At 34.0% G+C, this 18,673-nt stretch overlaps 2 protein-coding genes across 3 annotated transcripts; both read right to left on the bottom strand.

Annotated features, from left to right (window-relative positions):
* Nucleotides 1-111: 111 nt before the first annotated feature.
* Nucleotides 112-6,387, bottom strand: LOC107893452 (protein PHOX1). The gene is made up of 6 exons (XM_041084819.1): nt 3,895-6,387; nt 3,629-3,776; nt 3,250-3,301; nt 1,422-1,616; nt 758-816; nt 112-674 (listed from the first exon to the last, which is right to left on the bottom strand). Exons 1-6 carry the CDS (start codon nt 5,921-5,923, stop codon nt 341-343), a joined length of 2,817 nt encoding a protein of 938 aa, XP_040940753.1. The 5' UTR covers nt 5,924-6,387; the 3' UTR covers nt 112-340.
* LOC107893455 (calcium uptake protein, mitochondrial) lies at nt 5,213-9,792 on the bottom strand. Of its 2 annotated transcripts, XR_005907861.1 has the most exons (8): nt 9,269-9,789; nt 9,099-9,166; nt 8,715-8,938; nt 8,549-8,632; nt 8,254-8,467; nt 7,698-7,994; nt 7,181-7,614; nt 5,213-5,907 (listed from the first exon to the last, which is right to left on the bottom strand). XR_005907861.1 is itself a non-coding variant. In XM_016818448.2 (7 exons), the coding sequence occupies exons 1-7, from the start codon at nt 9,645-9,647 to the stop codon at nt 7,399-7,401; spliced, it is 1,482 nt and encodes a 493-aa protein (XP_016673937.1). In that variant the 5' UTR covers nt 9,648-9,792; the 3' UTR covers nt 7,009-7,398. The 2 variants fall into 2 exon arrangements, 1 of the variants encoding a protein (XP_016673937.1); XM_016818448.2 differs by lacking the exon at nt 5,213-5,907 and having other exon boundaries at nt 7,009-7,614; nt 9,269-9,792.
* Between the last annotated feature and the right edge of the window lie 8,881 nt (nt 9,793-18,673).

Here is an 18,673-nt window from a genome sequence, read left to right as displayed (position 1 = left end):
TTTAGTAGTTCACTGGCTTCTTTTTTTATTTTTTATTACACTTGATAGTAATTAATATATTGATGATTACATTGAAAAACACATAAAAACATTACATCTAACATCACTTACTTTTTAATAATCACTAAACATTAATTTTATTTATATTTTAATACATCTAAGTGGAAATTTTTCTTTGTAATCCTTGAATGAGAAGAATGGAGGCAGAAATGTGGAAATAAGTCTGTTCTGCTGAAATGTCACAATCCCCTCTACTCTAATTTAGACAGACAGACAGACATAACTTCCCACTACACAACACAGTGAGGCAAAATAAAAGGACAATAAAAAAGACCCGAACTCATTTCCGCTTTTTGGCTGGTGGCTGAAGTTCTTCTTCCTCCTCCTCATCTTCTTCCTCTTCTTCCTCCTCTTCCTCTTCCTCACCCTCATCATCGTCGTCATCGTCGTCATCAACGTCATCCTCGTCTCCAGTGCCACCATCTCCATTGGCCTCGGGTTCATCTTCTGGATCACCTTCCTCTTCATCTTCTTCGCCAGATCCATCTTCCTCCTCACCTCCATCTTCATCATCCACTGCTTCATCTTCATCGTCGTCATCATCATCAGTGTCGCTGGCATCCTTGTTCTCAGGACCAGGTTTAGTCATCGCGATAAGTTGAGCAAGTGGAAACCTACAAAAGAAAATTGACCGATTTTCCCCATTCCACAGAAGAAGAACAAGAATGAGTTAGGCAAAACAATTGATGCAACTAACCCTGCATATGCCTCAGGCTCTTTGATGAAGACATCAATTCCATTAGGCAGAGTTCCCATCTGTTAAAAACACCCAACTCATGCTGAGCAGCAAAACAATGTTCTTTCAAATGCAATTTGGGAGCAATAAGTAAGAAGCAGATCGCCCCATCAAAGGACACAAGTCTAGGAATGCGAAAGACATATGAATTACATATGTATTTTTACACCAAACAAGAATTCTAGCACCTTAACACAAACAGATAATCTAATCAATACAATAAAAAACAGTTCTTACATCCCAATATTACTCTCCAATTTTAACTCAAAACAATGCTTTCACAAATTCATTATACCTTCAACCTTTTACAGTCTTTCCTCAATAAACATCCTAAAAGCTCTACCTTGACATCCTACTATACTAATACCATATGAGAATCAAATATTCTAGAGAAGCTATTAGGCAAAGTAACAAAATCTCTAGCCTTGAAAATGGTAAACTCCTAGTTTTTTTCAACAATGTAAACAAATTATCACAGAAAATTTGTCAATTTCCCCAAAAATTTCGAAGGAACACAATAAATCCTAATTAAGCAAAGACCCCTAGAAAACCAATGACTCAAAAAAAAAAGAACTTCAAAAATTAAGGTAAATAAGAAAAAGGGAAAAAGGAAAGAGAATTATACCATCATGAGCGACCAAGCGAAAGACTTTGTGGCAACAATGGCGGTCTCGACAACCATAGTTTGCAAAGCGAAGACCAGGGAACTGTCGAAAACGGTACCGTTTTTGGGTAGACTTTCCGTTTGCGCCACCTTTGACATATCGTAGAGAGAGGAGCGAGAATTCTGGAGAAAGGAACCCCGATTGAAGAGAGAAAATTAAAGAGTGAATTAGGTTTTTGACATTTTGGGGGTTTATGTTAGGGTTTTTGGAGATATCATTAGAATGGTTCAAATGTGCTCATAGTCCCTATAGTCATATGATATTTAGAATTTAGTCCTTTTAATTTTATTTTCAAGAATTTAATTTTTCTCCTTTTCCATATTTCAAAATTCAAACCTATGAATATGTTTAAAGTTTTCTATTAAATTTAATAGTATGATATTTTGAAAAGATATTATAATGGATATGAATTTAATAAAAAAATTCAATGTTGAACTTATATTTTAAATTAAAAACAAAAAGATTATATATTTGACTCTTTTTAATTAAATTTTACCATTAACCATTCAAAAATATTCAAATCATTTTAAAAAACTGATAAAAGAAAAGAACCAAATTTAGCTTAAAAAAAAGAATCAGAGTCAAATTGATAAAAATGTAAACATTAAGAGCTAGATTTATCATTATACTAAATAAAAATAAGACTTAAATGATTATTTTACCTCTAAATTAATAAGAGATAAATAAAAAATAAAAGGGTTTATTTTATGAGTCACTTCAAATAGTAAGTTTACCTTTTATAAAATCTTTATTTTACTTGAAGAATTGACACTATAAAAAAAATACCTCAAAGCCATAACACATTCACAAGATTAGAAATCCAAAAGTTCTTTGAAGAGAAGATTTTGCAAACTCGAAGCTCTCTCTAAAATCTCTCAAGAGTTGCTTGAAAAACATAAAGAAAATTCCGACAAACACCGTCCCTGTTCTAAAGAAAGTCATCTTCCGACCCAGTTTAACCGAGGAAAGGACGTCAAAATTTGTTTCCGAAAAAAGTTGCCTTTTGATCATCTTCATCTGAAGAAAGGAGGTCAAAATTTGTTTCAAGACTTAAAGCAGACAAAATCATCTAAGATTCAAGTGTAGACGACCCTTAAATCTAAACTCTCTCCAAATCTATTTTCAAGATCAAGTCTCAACAACCTTTAAATGATTCAAGGACCCTTAACATTCTAGAAGCAAACTATACATCTTTTCAAGTTCAAGTCTAAATGACCCTTAGATCAAAGCTCCATCAATTGAAGAAGTTTTCTTCGTATTAAAAAAATTTCAAAGATTGTACTCTTTTCAAGTTCATAAATAAAATTTGACATCAAATTTTCTAAGTCAACATTTGACTCGAGAAGAATAAATCATCTTAGTAGTTAGTGTTCAATCCAACCGTGAAGAATTGGAGCATCAAAATAAAAGAATGAGAAAAGCTAAAAATGATGATGATTGGGTTTTTTTTGGTGTTTCCTTGTTTAGTAAACTTTGGGTCAGATTTTCAAATGTAGCTAATCTGTAGTGAAAACATAAAAATGATTCATCCAAAATTTAAGAATTATGACTATAATTAAAACACATGAATATCAACATTAAATATTAATATTAATATTAATATTCATATACATATAAGTTTGAATAGGAAAAAGGGTACAAGTGAGGTCATCAAACAAATGGAAATTCACACCTATATGAAGAACAAACAAGGTGGTCTTTACAACCAAATCAAATCATATATCAATACCATTAACCAAAATGAATGACACAATTTTAGTTTTTATCAAAGTGGGAAACTTCACAAACTTCTCTTCTTTGCTGCCAAAGCAATGCATCAGACCATGGACAAGAAAATGACCTGCAATTACACGAAATAATACATTGATCGAAACAAATCATAAATCAATCGAGATTAACGGCCATGTAATGATGGGGATAAGATTAGAAGCCAAAACCAATACTAAAACCACAACAATCAACAATGGAAATGAGTAGTTCAGGCCATAATTGATTTAACAGATAAGACTAAGGTAATAATGGGAATTGCCCATCAACAAGCTGAACATAAATGAGATTACCTATTTTTTTAGTAGCACACAAAACTGATCTTGGAAAAAGAATTAAACAAAACTGAAGCACTTGTACTTGTCAAATGCCTCCAAAGAATATCCAATCATGAAAAACTCAGACTTGCTCCAAGGCAGATTGAAGCTTTGGAGCCCGGCGACGGAACAATGGTTCCAGCCGGAATGATGGAACACCAATCTGCCACCTTTTCACATCATACATTTCATTCCATGCCTGTACAATCTCATCAATCTTGAATCCTACACCTGCAATGAAATTAAGGGGATATAAACTTTTCTTAACAAGTAACTTTTTCAGAAAGCAACTCAAGTGACAACAAAACAAGTGCAACAAGTTTAGAGACGACTCCTTTGGTATATATACCTTCCGATGCAGTCACGTTGGAGCAGTGGTTCTTTATCATAACAGCTATATCTGTAGGAGAAGCTCCAGCAAGTTCGAATTTCTCAATCGAAACTTCCAAACATTCTTCCCAAGTTGGCAGCTCAAGCTTGTATTCCACAACAGAGCGCTCATAAAGCAAAGTTCCCCACAAAAGGTATATTTGCGAACACATATTCGCAGCTTGCTCAGCAGCTTCTTCGGAAGAGACATCTTGAAACAGCCCGTCTAAACTCATTTTCTGCAGATGGGCCTTATACTTGTCGAATTTGGAGAGCCCATTCAGTCGTTTCTCCTTCATTTCCTCCCACAGCTGCATACCCTTTTCCATGCTATCCTCTGCCTTGTTATAAAGTTGTAGGACCTCCTGGGAAGGCCCAGCAGCTAAATCCAACTTGCTCCCAGCTGCATGGTACCAACAAAGTTTCGCTTGCTCAAACTGCTGTTGTCCCAATGCAAGAAGAGCTTCATGAAAATCTGGTTTAATATTTAATGCTTCCTCATACCGCTTTGCTGCCAATACATATTCTTTCTGCGCCCACTCATATCCACTCTTAATCTGAGCTAATTTGGATTCCTTTGAACCATCATCTGTATAGACATGCTTCCTTGCCCTTGACATATGAACATTTCCCCAATTGAACAATGCCAGAGCTGCCATCTCTTGGAACTTATCCGCAGCAATTTCGAAAAGTTCCTGTGCATCTTCACTTGTCACAGTCTCCTCCATTGCTTCCGAATACAGTTTCATCCCGAGTTCATGAAGATCCAAGTATGAATCAGAATCAAATCCGACATAGTTCTTGAACAATCGCGCAAACTGGACAATCCAATCCTCCACACATGTTCCCTTAATAGCTCCTACACCACAGCCTGCATTACCATTATCATCAACACCATTACTCAATTTCCCCTCACTCTTGATCACCTCCTCTTTATTCATTCCTTCATAAGCTGGTTCCCTGTCAGGATTAATTTCAACAATATAGAACCTAAGTGATCCACCGGCAACACCAGTAGATGATTCGGCCAACCTAAGTTCATCAGTGGTGGTGATTGTAACCAAATCACCCTCTGGATCCCTGTATTTCACAAGGACACCCTTCAATCCGGGGAACCTATCTTTAGCAACATCCCTGAAAAACTTAATATTACAATTCACAGGCATTTGTGCCCACCTAATATCCTCTCCAAGCACCAATTTCACAGGCTTGGTAATCACTTTTTCTTCCTTAACAGGCTTCTTCTCTTCCTCAATTGTTTTCACAACCTCTTTATCATTAACTTTGTCAACGTTAACCTTCTCCACCTCCACAATCACCTTATCCTCTGTCTTTTTCTCTTCTGCAACCGTAATATCAGCCTTTTCGTTCTTCTCAACATTTTTTCCTTTGTTTTTCTTCTTCCTCTCTTTCACAACTTTTCGCAACCGGGCAGCCCCGCCGGAGGGCTCATTATCGAACAAACCAAGATCATTTTCATTAACAGTAACACCCTTCTCATCCATAGCCTTTTTAACACTATCCAAAAGCTCCAAAGCAGATAAATTATTGGGTTCAACAGTTAAAACATTATAAACATCCCTATAAGCTAAATCCAATCTATTCAAAGCCTCATAACACCTAGCTCTTTTCAACAAAGCTTTGCTATACCTAGGAGAAACCTCCAAAGCCAAATTACATTCGGCAATGGCACGTGGGTACTCGCCGAGACCCATTTGCATGTAACAAGCAGCCATGTTGCTGCGTAAATAGGCGACATCAATATGGTTCCTAGGGAGGAGGTTAAGGGCTTTTTCGTACTTTAACATCGCACCCTCGTGGTCACGTTTCTGGAAGAGACGGTTACCTTCCTCTTTAAGCTCTTGGGACATGTTGATGAAGATGGCCGTGTCTTCATCGACGGCTTTCGACGTCCGATCAGCGGCGGTGGCGGCTTTGTTCTGCCTGTTGGCTTCCACGACTTTCAAGGCCGCTTCTTGCATCTTCTTCTTCCCTGTCGGCTTCCCCATTATCGGATTAACAAACAAAAACAATCCAACAATGATAATAATAATATTATTATTAATAATTTCAAGGAATTTAGCGCTAATCTCAAAGGGCGTAAATAAGAGAAAGGAATATTGGGAGTTTTTTCGTTTTGTTTATGGCAGAAGAAATGAATCAGAATTTATATATAATTTTTCTTTTAAACAAATTTGTTCTCTTTCCGTCAGGATTTGGCTGTCGGGTAGAAAGGTCAACATTTTTAAGGGAAAACTGTAAAATCACATTCCAAGTAAGCGCGTATAGTGAACCGCCCAATATTGTGACGCCGTGGTTCTGACGTGTGGGTAGTTTTGGGGGGCAGAAATTAATCATTAATATTTGTTACTTTACAACCAAAGCCGACCAATCTCCAACTCACAATAAGGGGCGCGTAGGATGACTTGTCATATGACATTAAAGAGCTTAAATTTATATTAAAATAATTTATTTTCAAAAATAAATTAATGACTTTTTTTAAACTCTATATATTATGAAACTGTGATTCTAATTGAAAAGAGATAACTTTCACAGTTTCGTAAAACTCTTTTTTATATTTCAATTTAGGTATATTATTTTTTATAAAATAAAATAAAAAAATTTAGAGTATAATATTAAAACAGTAATTTTCATTTATCTCATATTACATTTTAATTACTTATATTTAAAATGTTACATTTTAGTTACTTACGTTAACGGATTGTAACATTGTAATCACTGAGCCGTTAATTATTGTTAACAGTGTAACAATAAAATAACGTGGCACGTTAAATCATCATTTCAGACAAAAATTTTAGGTTAAATTATACAATTTAATTATACAATTTAATTTAACCTATAATTTTTGTTTGAAATAAAAATTTAAGCTTACCGTTATACAGTTAACAGCTCAATGACTAAAATGTTACAACACGTTAACGTAAGTAACTAAAATGTAACATTTCAATAACATTTCAAACATAAGTAACTAAAATATAATCTAAGGTAAACTAAAGTGACTATTTTAATAGTTTATCCTTCAATTTATTCAATTCAAAATTATAATATTGTCAATTAATTTAAATAAGTAATGTGATTAAGTATTTTAATTAAAACTAGGTTAATCTCTCAACTACAAAACTGTGCAATTTGTAAGAAAACAGCATACAAGCCCCAAAAGCCAAGGCAAGTCTATGCAGAGAACAGACAATATGGACCACTTGTGAGCCATCTAACTCAGCTAGTATAAGATCCTTAGTCCTTACCATGATTCACAAACGTAAACGCAGATATGCCCCCATCAGTTACAAAACAAACCGAGGAAGTCAGTAGATCAGTACCATCCACATGATTAACTGATAATGCCTTGAACAACAGCTATTTTCCCAGCTTCAACTCACATGCACATTCTGTAGTTGTGATAGACATCCAGCTGATAATAGGTTATAAGATATCAGAAGCTCCTCAGGTGAAGGAAAACCGATTATGATATCACCTGCCCAATGGAGCCACTACTCGAACAGTTCCAGCAGCAAGATTTAAGTCCCATGATTCCTGACTCTACAGGTTGAGCAATATCCCTTTCTCGCTTGCGTAGAACTCTAACAAACTCATCCCAGCTTAAATGTCCATCTTTATTGGAGTCGAACACATGGAAAACGATCTCGACAATATTGTCAGTAAGCGATACGCCACAAACCTGTATACGTTTTTGACAACTTACTTATTGAAAGTTTTAACCAGTTACAGAAGAAAACAAAGATCATAAACATGCCAGCTTACATGAGATGCTGCCCGTTTGAAGTCGTCCTTTGTCAGTAGACCGTTAACTTTCCCATAGCTAAAAAGTGCTAAAGAAAACGGCTGCAATTTTCTACGCAGCTCGGCAAAATGTTTGAATTCATCCAAGCTGATTCGGACCTCCCTAAGTTGTGGCTTGTCATTTAATGCATCAACCCGCTCTAGCAGCCTATCTAAATGACTCATATCAGCAGCAGCAACCATGGATAATGCAAAATCCTTGGCAGATATGGTTCCTCTGCCTTTGTAGTCATAATGATCAAACTCTAATCTTAGTATCTACAAAATAAAACACACGTTACTTTGTATATGACAATCATCGAATTTCTAAGTGTGGGGGAGGAAGAAAACGGTAAAATATGAAAGCCGGCCCCAAGATAAGAAATGAAATTCAAAGCAATTTTCCATGCTTTGCAAGCATTGTACACTGTGAAACATCCTCGACAATCGTATGCATTTTGTTCTCAAAGAAACATCGTGCACAAACATTAACGAAAACAATTTCGATTTTGTCAAGACTTGGAAGAATCGGCCTCACCTCGTCCTGCAACTTTCGCATGAATTGAACAAATTTATCATGATGGAGACGTGCCTTTCCATCTTTTCCGAAGAAGTACTCCACCAGACCTCCGTCCTCCACAGAACCGCTAACTTTTAACCCAAAGCGAAGTCCATCCCTTTGGACTGCCCCTTGTCTGTTATTAGCTCGCATCAGAGCCATCACTTTCTTAAATTCCTCCTTATCAATCTCACTATATGCAGTTAACAGTCAAATTTATTAACATGTTGAAATAAAAAATGAAAAGAAAGCAAAGACCACTAGCTCAATATACCCATTGTTGTCTGCATCGAACATTTTGAATACAACGGAGAAGCTCGACTCGGGAATACTGAGTAATGTTACAAAAAAGATATACCTGCTTCGAAGAAATAACATTTCAGACTTTGTATCATCCAAATAAAGAAGAAAAAGTCCAAGACTTGATATAGACCACTTACTCTTTGAAAGATATAAATCCATCACTGTTTATATCGAAAAGCATGAAAAATTGGGAAGGATCGCAGCGTAATTCGCCCGGACTCCTTTCCCCTGTCAAATAACCATCTCTAACAAGGTGGGATTCAGATGGAGGAAAAACAGGAACCACAGCTCGCATTAGATCAGCTGGTCTCATGAACAGTTCCCCTTCCGGGGTTTGAAAAGAGGCAAAATACTCAAAAACCTGCAAGCATGAAGACCCAACAAAGAGTAAATAACAACAATATCCATTAGATACCTTATGAAAACCAAATACAAATTACTAACTCAATGCAAAAGGTAGTATCTTTACAATCTAAAGGCAAGTAAACCAAATATAATCAACAAAGTATTCAACCATTTACCTTTTCCGGTGGACTCCGCAGTCTTAATCGCTTCTCATAGTTAAAGAAAACCTTCCTTCTATACACCTCTGCAATGGAAAATGAAAATGTACATCAAAATTTTTTTTTACATGTTACTACTAATTAAAAGCAAAAAAGGATTGAGAGAAACTTGAAAGAAGAGCAATAACCTCCAAAGATGAACTTAGAACTATAGTCAGGGAGGGCTAGTTTATGAAACACGGTTTTCGAACCATCGGTGGTAGATTCATCACTTTCCATTGACCATTCGGAGAAAGACAAAAAGGGTTTCTTGAAAAAAGCAGAACCCCAATCCGAAGCTGAAGTTGAATACCACCAATAGACTGCACCTAAGCTCGAACCAACAGCGAGTCCGGAGACCCATTTTACGAAAGTGCGGGAAAAGGAACCCTTTTTATTGTTGGGGTCGATGTTTGAAGCGTCGGTAAGAGGCAGGGACGAGAACTGGCAGGTTAGGAGTCGTTGTTGGATAAAGGAGAGATGGAGCATCGACAGCGAGGATCGTTTCAGAGAGGTTAAGGTAGGCATGGTTGGTGGATGAGATTAGAGGGAGTTGGCGAAGGTGGAAGATGGATAAGAGAAGAGGTAACAGAGACAATTCAAAGTAAAATACAAAGCGGAAAATGGGAAGAAAAAGCTTGACGACTTTTTGGGGTCTTTTCGATTATGGATTTGGATATACAGGTAGTATAGTTATTATCCGTTAAAGAAAGGTGGAAATCTAATTTTGGAACCTACTATGTTAAATTTTAATATTTAGTTCATAATTTGATTATCATCTACTTCGTTTTTCAAGTATTATAAATATCTAAAGACATGCTTTCAAATTATTTCACTTATTTTTTTAGTTAATTTGAAAGGTTTCAAAACATTATTTTTAGCTAATTGAGTCTTTGTTGGATTGGTGTAAACATTATGTTCAATACAAGAGAATATGGGTTCGAGTGTGTTAGAATTCATTATCTTTTTAATTATGAGTTGAGGAGAGACTGTGAATATATAAAAAAATAAATATGATAAAAATTTATAATAAAATTATTAAAAAAATTATTATTTTAAACAGTTACCAACCCAACATTGGATCCAAAATCCAAATGGCTAGAAACTAATTTCTTGGTACAAGTCTACCTTAACAACATTTTAAGAGGTAACAAACATATAACCAAGTGAAAATATAAGAGTTTTTATTACCTTACATCATTTCTTCTACATGGTCTTTTGATCCTTCCATGGTCTTTTGATCCTTCAACTAAATTAGTTATATATATGTCATTTTTTTTAATTAGGCTTATAAGTCGGTTTTTAAAAAATTTAGGGAAATAAATCATTTTTGGAGAGAGAAACAGAAAGTGCACCCAATTAAACGCGTTTTCCCTCAACGGTCAAATCCAAAGAGTCTTTAAATGTTGGTCGTGCAATGGTAAAAAAATTTAAAAGAGGGGTAACAATCAATTTTCTTTTACCTATAAATACCCCAAAAATTTATTTTTTCACTGGGATCCTATTCTCTCAATTCTTTCTAATCTTTCCTAATTCTCTCAACTCTCTCAATTTTCTTAAGTTCTTATTCTAAAATTTTTGATATTCTTGTTTAAAAATATTAATTTTTTTTAAAAAAAATTGTATTTTATTCGTTCAGATTAAGTTTTCACGAATGGCAACCTCTCTAGTTCATTTCGACGACAATTACATTTTCGCCGCTCAAGCAGTAATGGTAAGACAAAAATTTGATTTTCGTTATTTTCGATTAAGTTAAGTTCAAAAAAAATTTTAATTAAAATAATTTTTTGTCTTCATAAATAGGAAAATGATCGTGTTTTGGAGGCGTTCATACATAATTTGGCAAAGCCTCCGATAATTGAAATTCATGGTTACTTGCAAGAGGCGAGATTCTTTCATACGTCTCGTATGCTTGGGGGCTTCAAACTCGATCCTAGACTCATCAGCACGTTGGTGGAAAGATGGAGGCCCGAGACACACACTTTTCATCTTCCATGTGGTGAGTCTACAATCACACTGGAGGACGTGGCATTACAGCTCGGTCTGCCGGTGGATGGGTCAGTTGTCACAGAAACAGTGATCGTTCCCAGTATAGAGGATCTCTAAGCGGCATTATTGGAGAAGGTCCTGGACAAGTTTGAAGGTGGCCGGATATTGATGAATTGGTCGGGAAATTTTTCTAAAACCATACTCCGCACATGACCGAGGTCATCAAAGAACAATACGCCTGAGCATTCGTCCTTCAGTTAATCGAGGGCATTTTAGTACTCGATAAATCTTGAAATTCGGTGCATGTAAGGTGACTACTACACTTAGTAGACTTCAAAGAATGCAGACTATGGACAGGCCAATTTGCCCGGGCCCAAAGCAGAACTAGAATCTAAAATAAAAAATAATTAAATATCTATTAAAATATCCGGTTACATGACCTCTAGCCCAAATTCAAAAAATAATAAATACAAGTCCAACCCAAAATCAAACCAAATTAACCCCAATAACCCAAAACTCGAAATACAAGCCCGATAGGCCCATTGCTTTTAGAACAGACAGAACCCTAGGGTTCTCCTTCTGCTTGCGCCGCAGCAACCCCTGCAGCCTCCTACCCCCGTACGATGCTAGCGCCTCAGCAGCCATGCCACGCCTAAACCACCGTACCCGAACGCGCACCCGTACCTGTAAAAAGACAAACAGAGCAGCAGCAAATAGAAACAAAAGAGAAAATATTGTGTTTTTTTTATATTATTGATTTATTTTCTTTCTTTTCGGCTATAAAGCCAGGAAATCTTCCTTTGTAAACGGTTACGAAATAAAAAAACGCATATTGTACGAACACAGAGATAATAGCAATCAATCGAAAAAAAACTGAGAAGGTGATTTCCCTTCTCTTTTCAACCCTCTGTTCTTTTTACTTATTTCAATTGATTTCTTCATCATTTTACACCAAAAAAGGGGGGCAAAATAGAGGAGAAAACTTACCTGCGATTTGAGTGGCTTTGGACTGGTACCACGGCAGAGGCGTTGAGCACCGATGAATGCCGAAATCAGCTAAGACCGAGGCATTGTGGCCATCGTTTCCCTCTTTCCCTCTTCCCCCTTTCATTTCTTTTTTTTGGCTTGCTGAAATACTTACACTGTGTTTGGTTCAGTGTATTAGCTAATCCATTACGCCTCGATTACGCGCCTATTACATTACGCCCCTATTCCGGCGTTTGGTTCGCTGTAATAGGTATTACGCGCGTAATACAATCCCGACCTAATCCCCAAATTTCCTGCTTCTCAATCCCTTCCCAAATCGAGTATTACACATTACGTCCGGCTTCCCTCCCAAGTCTCTGTTTTACCCTCCCTCCCTACCCGAAATCGTCCTCCACCCTCTCTTTTTTTCTGTCCTCATCATTTCATCTCATTTCTTTACCGATTCTCTCTCTCGGTCTCCCATTTCTTTACCCGAAATCTACTGCTTCATTTTTTTCTCTCCGGTCTCGGCGTTTGGTTTTTGTTGAGGTATGAATCTTGAACGATTACCCTATTACACTGCTTTCATTGTGCTGCTGCTGATTTTGGTTGATCAATTGGTTGATCAGTTTGTTTTTATGCTTTCTTGTTATCTAACTTGTGTTCGATTCAAACGATAGTTATTTGTGTTTCTCATTTGAATCCTCTTTATGTATTTTTTTAAGGCTTTTTTGATGAATTAAATCTGTTTCGTCTCCCTTCTTCCTTTCTCCTCGTCCTTGCTATTTTGTCTCTATTTTTTCTATTTTCTTCTGCATTCTCTGTTGTTTCTGTCCTCCTTTCTTTTTCTGCTTTTCTTCTGGCTTTCTATTTTGTTCCATAACAGTGTGTTTCGAATTTGTTCTAAATGAATCCTTACGTGATCGGTGATTCAGTGATATCTCTTTCTCTTTGTTTGTATAAATTCAATTGAAGAATCATCAGAAAAATTAATATATATGTAATAAAATTAGAAATATTAGAACAAAGTGCAATCTTACAAATCGTCCTATACACCGCATTATTTTCCTATTTATTTAGTTTCTTAGTAATGTGATTCAATAATGTTTATATACATAGTTGATGGATTATTGTTATTGTACATATTGAGACATATTGAATGGAAACCACCTCCTGCTTTGAATCATGCAAAGTAAATAAATTAATTGTGTTTGCTGGAGTTTGGAGAGTGGATCTGATAGTATTTGATACTTATTTGGACATAACTATAGGATATGATCTTCAAGAAAATTGAGTATACTTGCATATTCATATTCGATACTCACCTAAAATCTAGATAAAATAATGGTAACTAAGATAGAATGTAAATTCAAATGGATAAGGTATTGGTACAATCATTATTGGTTTGGAGAACCGTTTAAAGGGAATTAAAGATCTATGTTATTCGAACACCTCATTTTTTTCCTTTATTGGGTAATACCATGATTGATTTCATAGTGATTATTCATAGCTGTTTGGATTGGTTTAACAGGGAATGTTGTGTTTAAGACCATATTTTCCTTGTTTGAAATTTGTAAATGTCTTCAATAAAAACTATAAAATGCGAAGATTGTTGGTGCCAGTTACATTATCTAGATGCAACTTCAACTGATAGGATAGTATATCTCAATTAGATAGGGCGTATGACTGGGGTTATTATCACCAAGCAAAAGTAAACAAAAGAAAAATAGAGGAAATGTTGAAAAATGAACTGTGCAATTACTGCATGCTTAACCTCCATAAAATTGGGAAGATTAGGACTTAATATTCTTAAATTTGGAGCATCTGTATGTCTTAAAGTGTCGTGGATCTTTATCTTCAAATTATTTGTCACTGCATAATGTGGGAGAAACCTGAGGTGTGATCTTTAAGTTGTCATTTTTTGATGCATGCGATGTGATGAGTTCTCAATTGTCATCACTAGGAATAAATCATTCTTTATGAGTTCTCTTTTCACTTCATTTACATGCCATTGTTTCTTTTTCAGTTGATATCATATCTGTAATTGAATTCAATAGAAATGGCGATCACCTTGCTATCGGTGATCGTGGGGGTCGGGTGGTTTTGTTTGAAAGGACTGACACTCAAGACGTACGTTCTCTGACCATTTTTCTTTTTAATATTTCTGAACCTGCTTGTTTCACTTACTGTGATTCTCCGGTGTTCTGTTCTCACACTTTGTCATACCGTTTTATAATATGTAGCATGTTGGACATCGAAGAGATCTAGAGAAGATGGATTATCCAATCAATAGGCATCCTGAGTTTCGCTATAAAACAGAGTTTCAAAGCCACGAACCTGAGGTATTTATGCTTGGTTTGTGGTAGACATAAACATAATGATTATTGGGAGTACATGCTAAAAACTTTCTGGACTTGAATATTGAAAACGTGTACTCCCTTGGTTTAATACAGTTTGACTATCTGAAGAGCTTGGAAATTGAGGAGAAAATTAACAAAATTAGGTGGTGCGAGTCATCTAATGGTGCTCTTTTTCTTTTGTCGACAAATGACAGAACAATAAAGTTATGGAAGGTAGGTAAAGACATATTTTCTATTCTGGATTTTACAGTTATGAAGTTATACACAAATTATTATTGTGATAACTCCACTATTTTTCCCAAGGAATATCAATATCCCAAAAGCAGCAACATAGCAAATCTACAAATTTAACCTTGTCATCCTGTTGGGTACTTCTAATGTCATTTCAAACTTGTAAAGGTACAAGAGAAGAAAGTCAAAAAAGTATGTAACATGAACGTGTACTCAACCAAAGCCATGGGAAATGGTCCTATTGTTGGTTCAAGTATATCAACAAGCTCCAAACAATACATTGCAAATGGAGGATGCACAAGCAATGACTTCTCATTCCCAACTGGGGGTTTCCCATCTTTGCATTTGCCTGTGCTAGTTGTTGTGAATCCAGAATGCTTATTTGTTAAGATACTTTGGAATCAGTTACTTTTTTTTGTCATTTTTCCATGGTTTAGGCAGTGTTTGATATGCCAATACTTTTATTATATGGTTTACTGATCTAACATGTAATGCTATTACAATTGTAGTCTTAACATTTTAGCCGTCGGAAATTACTTTGAATTTTTGTTATAAGAATATTGATTATAAAGAATTTTATTAAATTATATATTTTAATTAAAATATTTTTAATAATAATTATGTTAAATTATATTTTATAGTATCATATATTATGATTTTAGTAAATTTATATAAGAATATTGATTATTAAGAATTTTATTAAATTATATATTTTAATTAAAATGTTTTTAATAATAATTATGTTAAATTATATTTTATAGTATCATATATTATGATTTTAGTAAATTTATATAAGAATATTGATTATTAAGAATTTTATTAAATTATATATTTTAATTAAAATGTTTTTAATAATAATTATGTTAAAATATGATTAAATTATTTATTATTGATATTAATAATCTTATTAAAATTTAAATAACAATAACAATAATAATTTACCAAAACAAATTTCTGGTAATTATTAAGAATTTTATTAAATTATATATTTTAATTAAAATATATTTAATAATAATTATGTTTAAATATGATTAAAATATTTATTATTGATAATAATAATCTTATTAAAATTTAAATAACAATAACAATAATCATTTACCAAAACAAATTTATGCTAAGAGTATTCTAGTCATTTTAGTTTTTTTCACTATGCTATTACAGCTCTATTCCATTCAACCAAACACAATATTACTATTACGCCTCTATTCCATTACAGTCAACCAAACAGTTGATTTGCTATTACACCTCTAATCCAATACACCTCTAATCCAATACATCTCTAATCCAATACAGCGAACCAAACGCACCCTTAGGTTTTAGGTTTTTTTTTTCTCTTTTTCCTCTTTTTAAATCAGCAACATGAAACAGTGTAGTTTAAGGCATACATTGGTAACCTTGAAACGACATCGTTTTAGCATACCCGACCCGATCCGGCTTTTCCCATTGGGATCCGCGCATTTTTTGCGGTGAGGGGATATTTCCAATATGGGTCCTTCTCCTTTCGTGCGGCATTCAAATCGGCCCATATTCGTATTTCTTTTTATTTAAAAAATTGCCCTGTAATTTTGCGAGCATTTGCACTTTGGTCCAAACTCAAGCGTTGCGTTTTGGGGGATGGATTATTTCTATCTTGGGTCCCTACGCATTTGCGCGTGTTGCATATCAATCCTTTATGGTTACTGCTTTATTTTCAAATTATCTCTCTTATTTTGATTAATTTTTAATTTAGTCTCCTATTATAATACTCCTATATAACCTCTTGTTTAAATGATAATATATATACATATACGTATACGTATACTTTGTATTAAAGTTAATTTTATTTTGTATACATGTTGTTAACTTTACATTATTTTACGCATATGACTTCTTTTAAATTTATTCTTGTACTTTATTATATAATCCTATGTGATATTTTTTAAGCTAGTATCACATATGTATATGCGTTTATGGATATCCGTATTAAATCTTTACGTTACTAAACACGTGTATTTTATATATATTTTCCTTTATACATATACAAGTATGTTTTTAAATCTATTGTGTAATTTTTAATAAAATTAATTTAGCCCTATATACGTTACCATTTCTATGTCGTTTTACATGTATTTACTTTTGAATTTATATGTATATATATTAATACACTTATTACTTTAATAGATTTTTTATTTAAAACACTTTTTGCTTTGTGATTTATCGAGTATTTTCTCTCTATATATATATATGAAATAAATTTGAAATTTTCATTTTTTTAATTATAAAATTATTATTGTTTGAGTATATCTTCATATTATATTGCTTTTGTGTATATATAGTCTATTATTTTAAATGTTTTAATACAAGGATGTGTATAATTTTTAGATTATTTTAAAAATTTATATGTATCTTATTATTAATCTCATGTTTTTTAATAGGTTTACATGTATATATGTTTTATAAATCTATTTTGTGTGTTATATCTCATCTTATATCGTTACTGTTCTTTTGCATTATATACTATTTAAATCATCATGTAGTTCGTCAACTTTTAAACATATTTGTGTTTAAAATATTTAACATGCAACTTGATTCAAACTTTCATTCTATAATATCCATTTCAAAAAATTATATATATCTATCCCTAGTTTTTTATATACAAATTTGTCAACCTACATTTTATGTGTCCATTTGTTCGTCGTTTGTGAAATAGTTTTATACCATATTGCTTCTTTGATTTGCATTTGGTTTTGTGCCTCTAATAATTTTATTATGCCATGTATGCTGTCGTTGCACTTTATTTATTCATTATTGTCATGTTAATTATTCTCCATGCATGATTGAAGTTGGGTTATATCTTCAAGTTAATTACATTTAATTGCTTATTCTGCTAGTTGATTAATATCCTCATTCATCAAGTATGGTATCTCATATGTACCTATTACCTCATATCATCGTTTTCCACCTTGTTTTTGAAATGTGGTTTCGTAAAATTCAAATTTTTATGATTAATTTCGTCTTATTTCAAATCAAATTAATACATTTTAAGCTAGTTCACAATTATTTAAAATGAAGGCGATGTTCGATACTTGGTGATTCGTGGAATCGTGCCCTAATGTGCTGGGTCGCAATTTCGCGTTTGCTCAAAATAATCGAATATCCCTTCAAAATTTCACTCATGTCTTTTAAAAATTCTTTAAAACGAAGGCAAGGTTTAATATTTGGTAATTCGCGGAATCGTGCCCTAACGTGTTGGGTTGCAATTTCTCGTTTTCTCAAAATAATCAAATATCCCTTCAAAATTTCACTCAGGTCTTCTAAAAATCCTTTAAAACGAAGGCAATACTCAGTGTTTGACAATTTGGGAATCATGTCCTATCGTGCTGGGTTGTGATTTCTCGTTTGTTCAAAACAATTGAATATTCCTTTAGGTTTTCACTCATGTTTTTAAGAAAACCCTTTAAAACGAAGGCGATGTTCAATGTTTGGCAATTCGAGAATCGTGCCCTATCGTGCTGGGTTGCGCTTTTTCATTTGTTCGAAACGATCGAAGATCCCTTCGGAATTTCACTCACTTTTTCTAAAAACTCTTTAAAACGAAAGAAATGTTCGATGTTATGCAATTCGGGGAATAGTACCCTATCGTGATGGGTTGCAATCTCCCGTTTGTTCAAAATAATCGAATATCTCTTCGGAAGTTCACTCGTATTTTCTAAGGTGAGGCAATGGTCAATGTTTGGAAATTCAAGGAATCGTGCTCTACTATGCTGGGTTTCGGTTTTCCGTTGAACTAAATAGTTGAGCATCCTTTTATGATTTTCGAATTATAAATTTTCGGACGTCGAAACAAAAAGATTTTTGGCAACCAACTCGGGTTATTCAAATGTTATTAAAAAAGAATCACATTTCAAAAATATTTTTAATTTTAGACATAAGGACAGTATTTAATCGATTTGGTACCAATTTCGGGCGTAGTGAAGGTGCTAATCCTTCCTCATACATAACTGACTCCCGAGCCCATTCTCTCATATT

This window comes from Gossypium hirsutum, chromosome A13 (assembly GCF_007990345.1).
Source record: "Gossypium hirsutum isolate 1008001.06 chromosome A13, Gossypium_hirsutum_v2.1, whole genome shotgun sequence".
NCBI lineage: Eukaryota > Viridiplantae > Streptophyta > Magnoliopsida > Malvales > Malvaceae > Gossypium > Gossypium hirsutum.
Note: the sequence above shows the minus strand (reverse complement) of the source record. Positions and strands in the feature narration are given on the sequence as shown.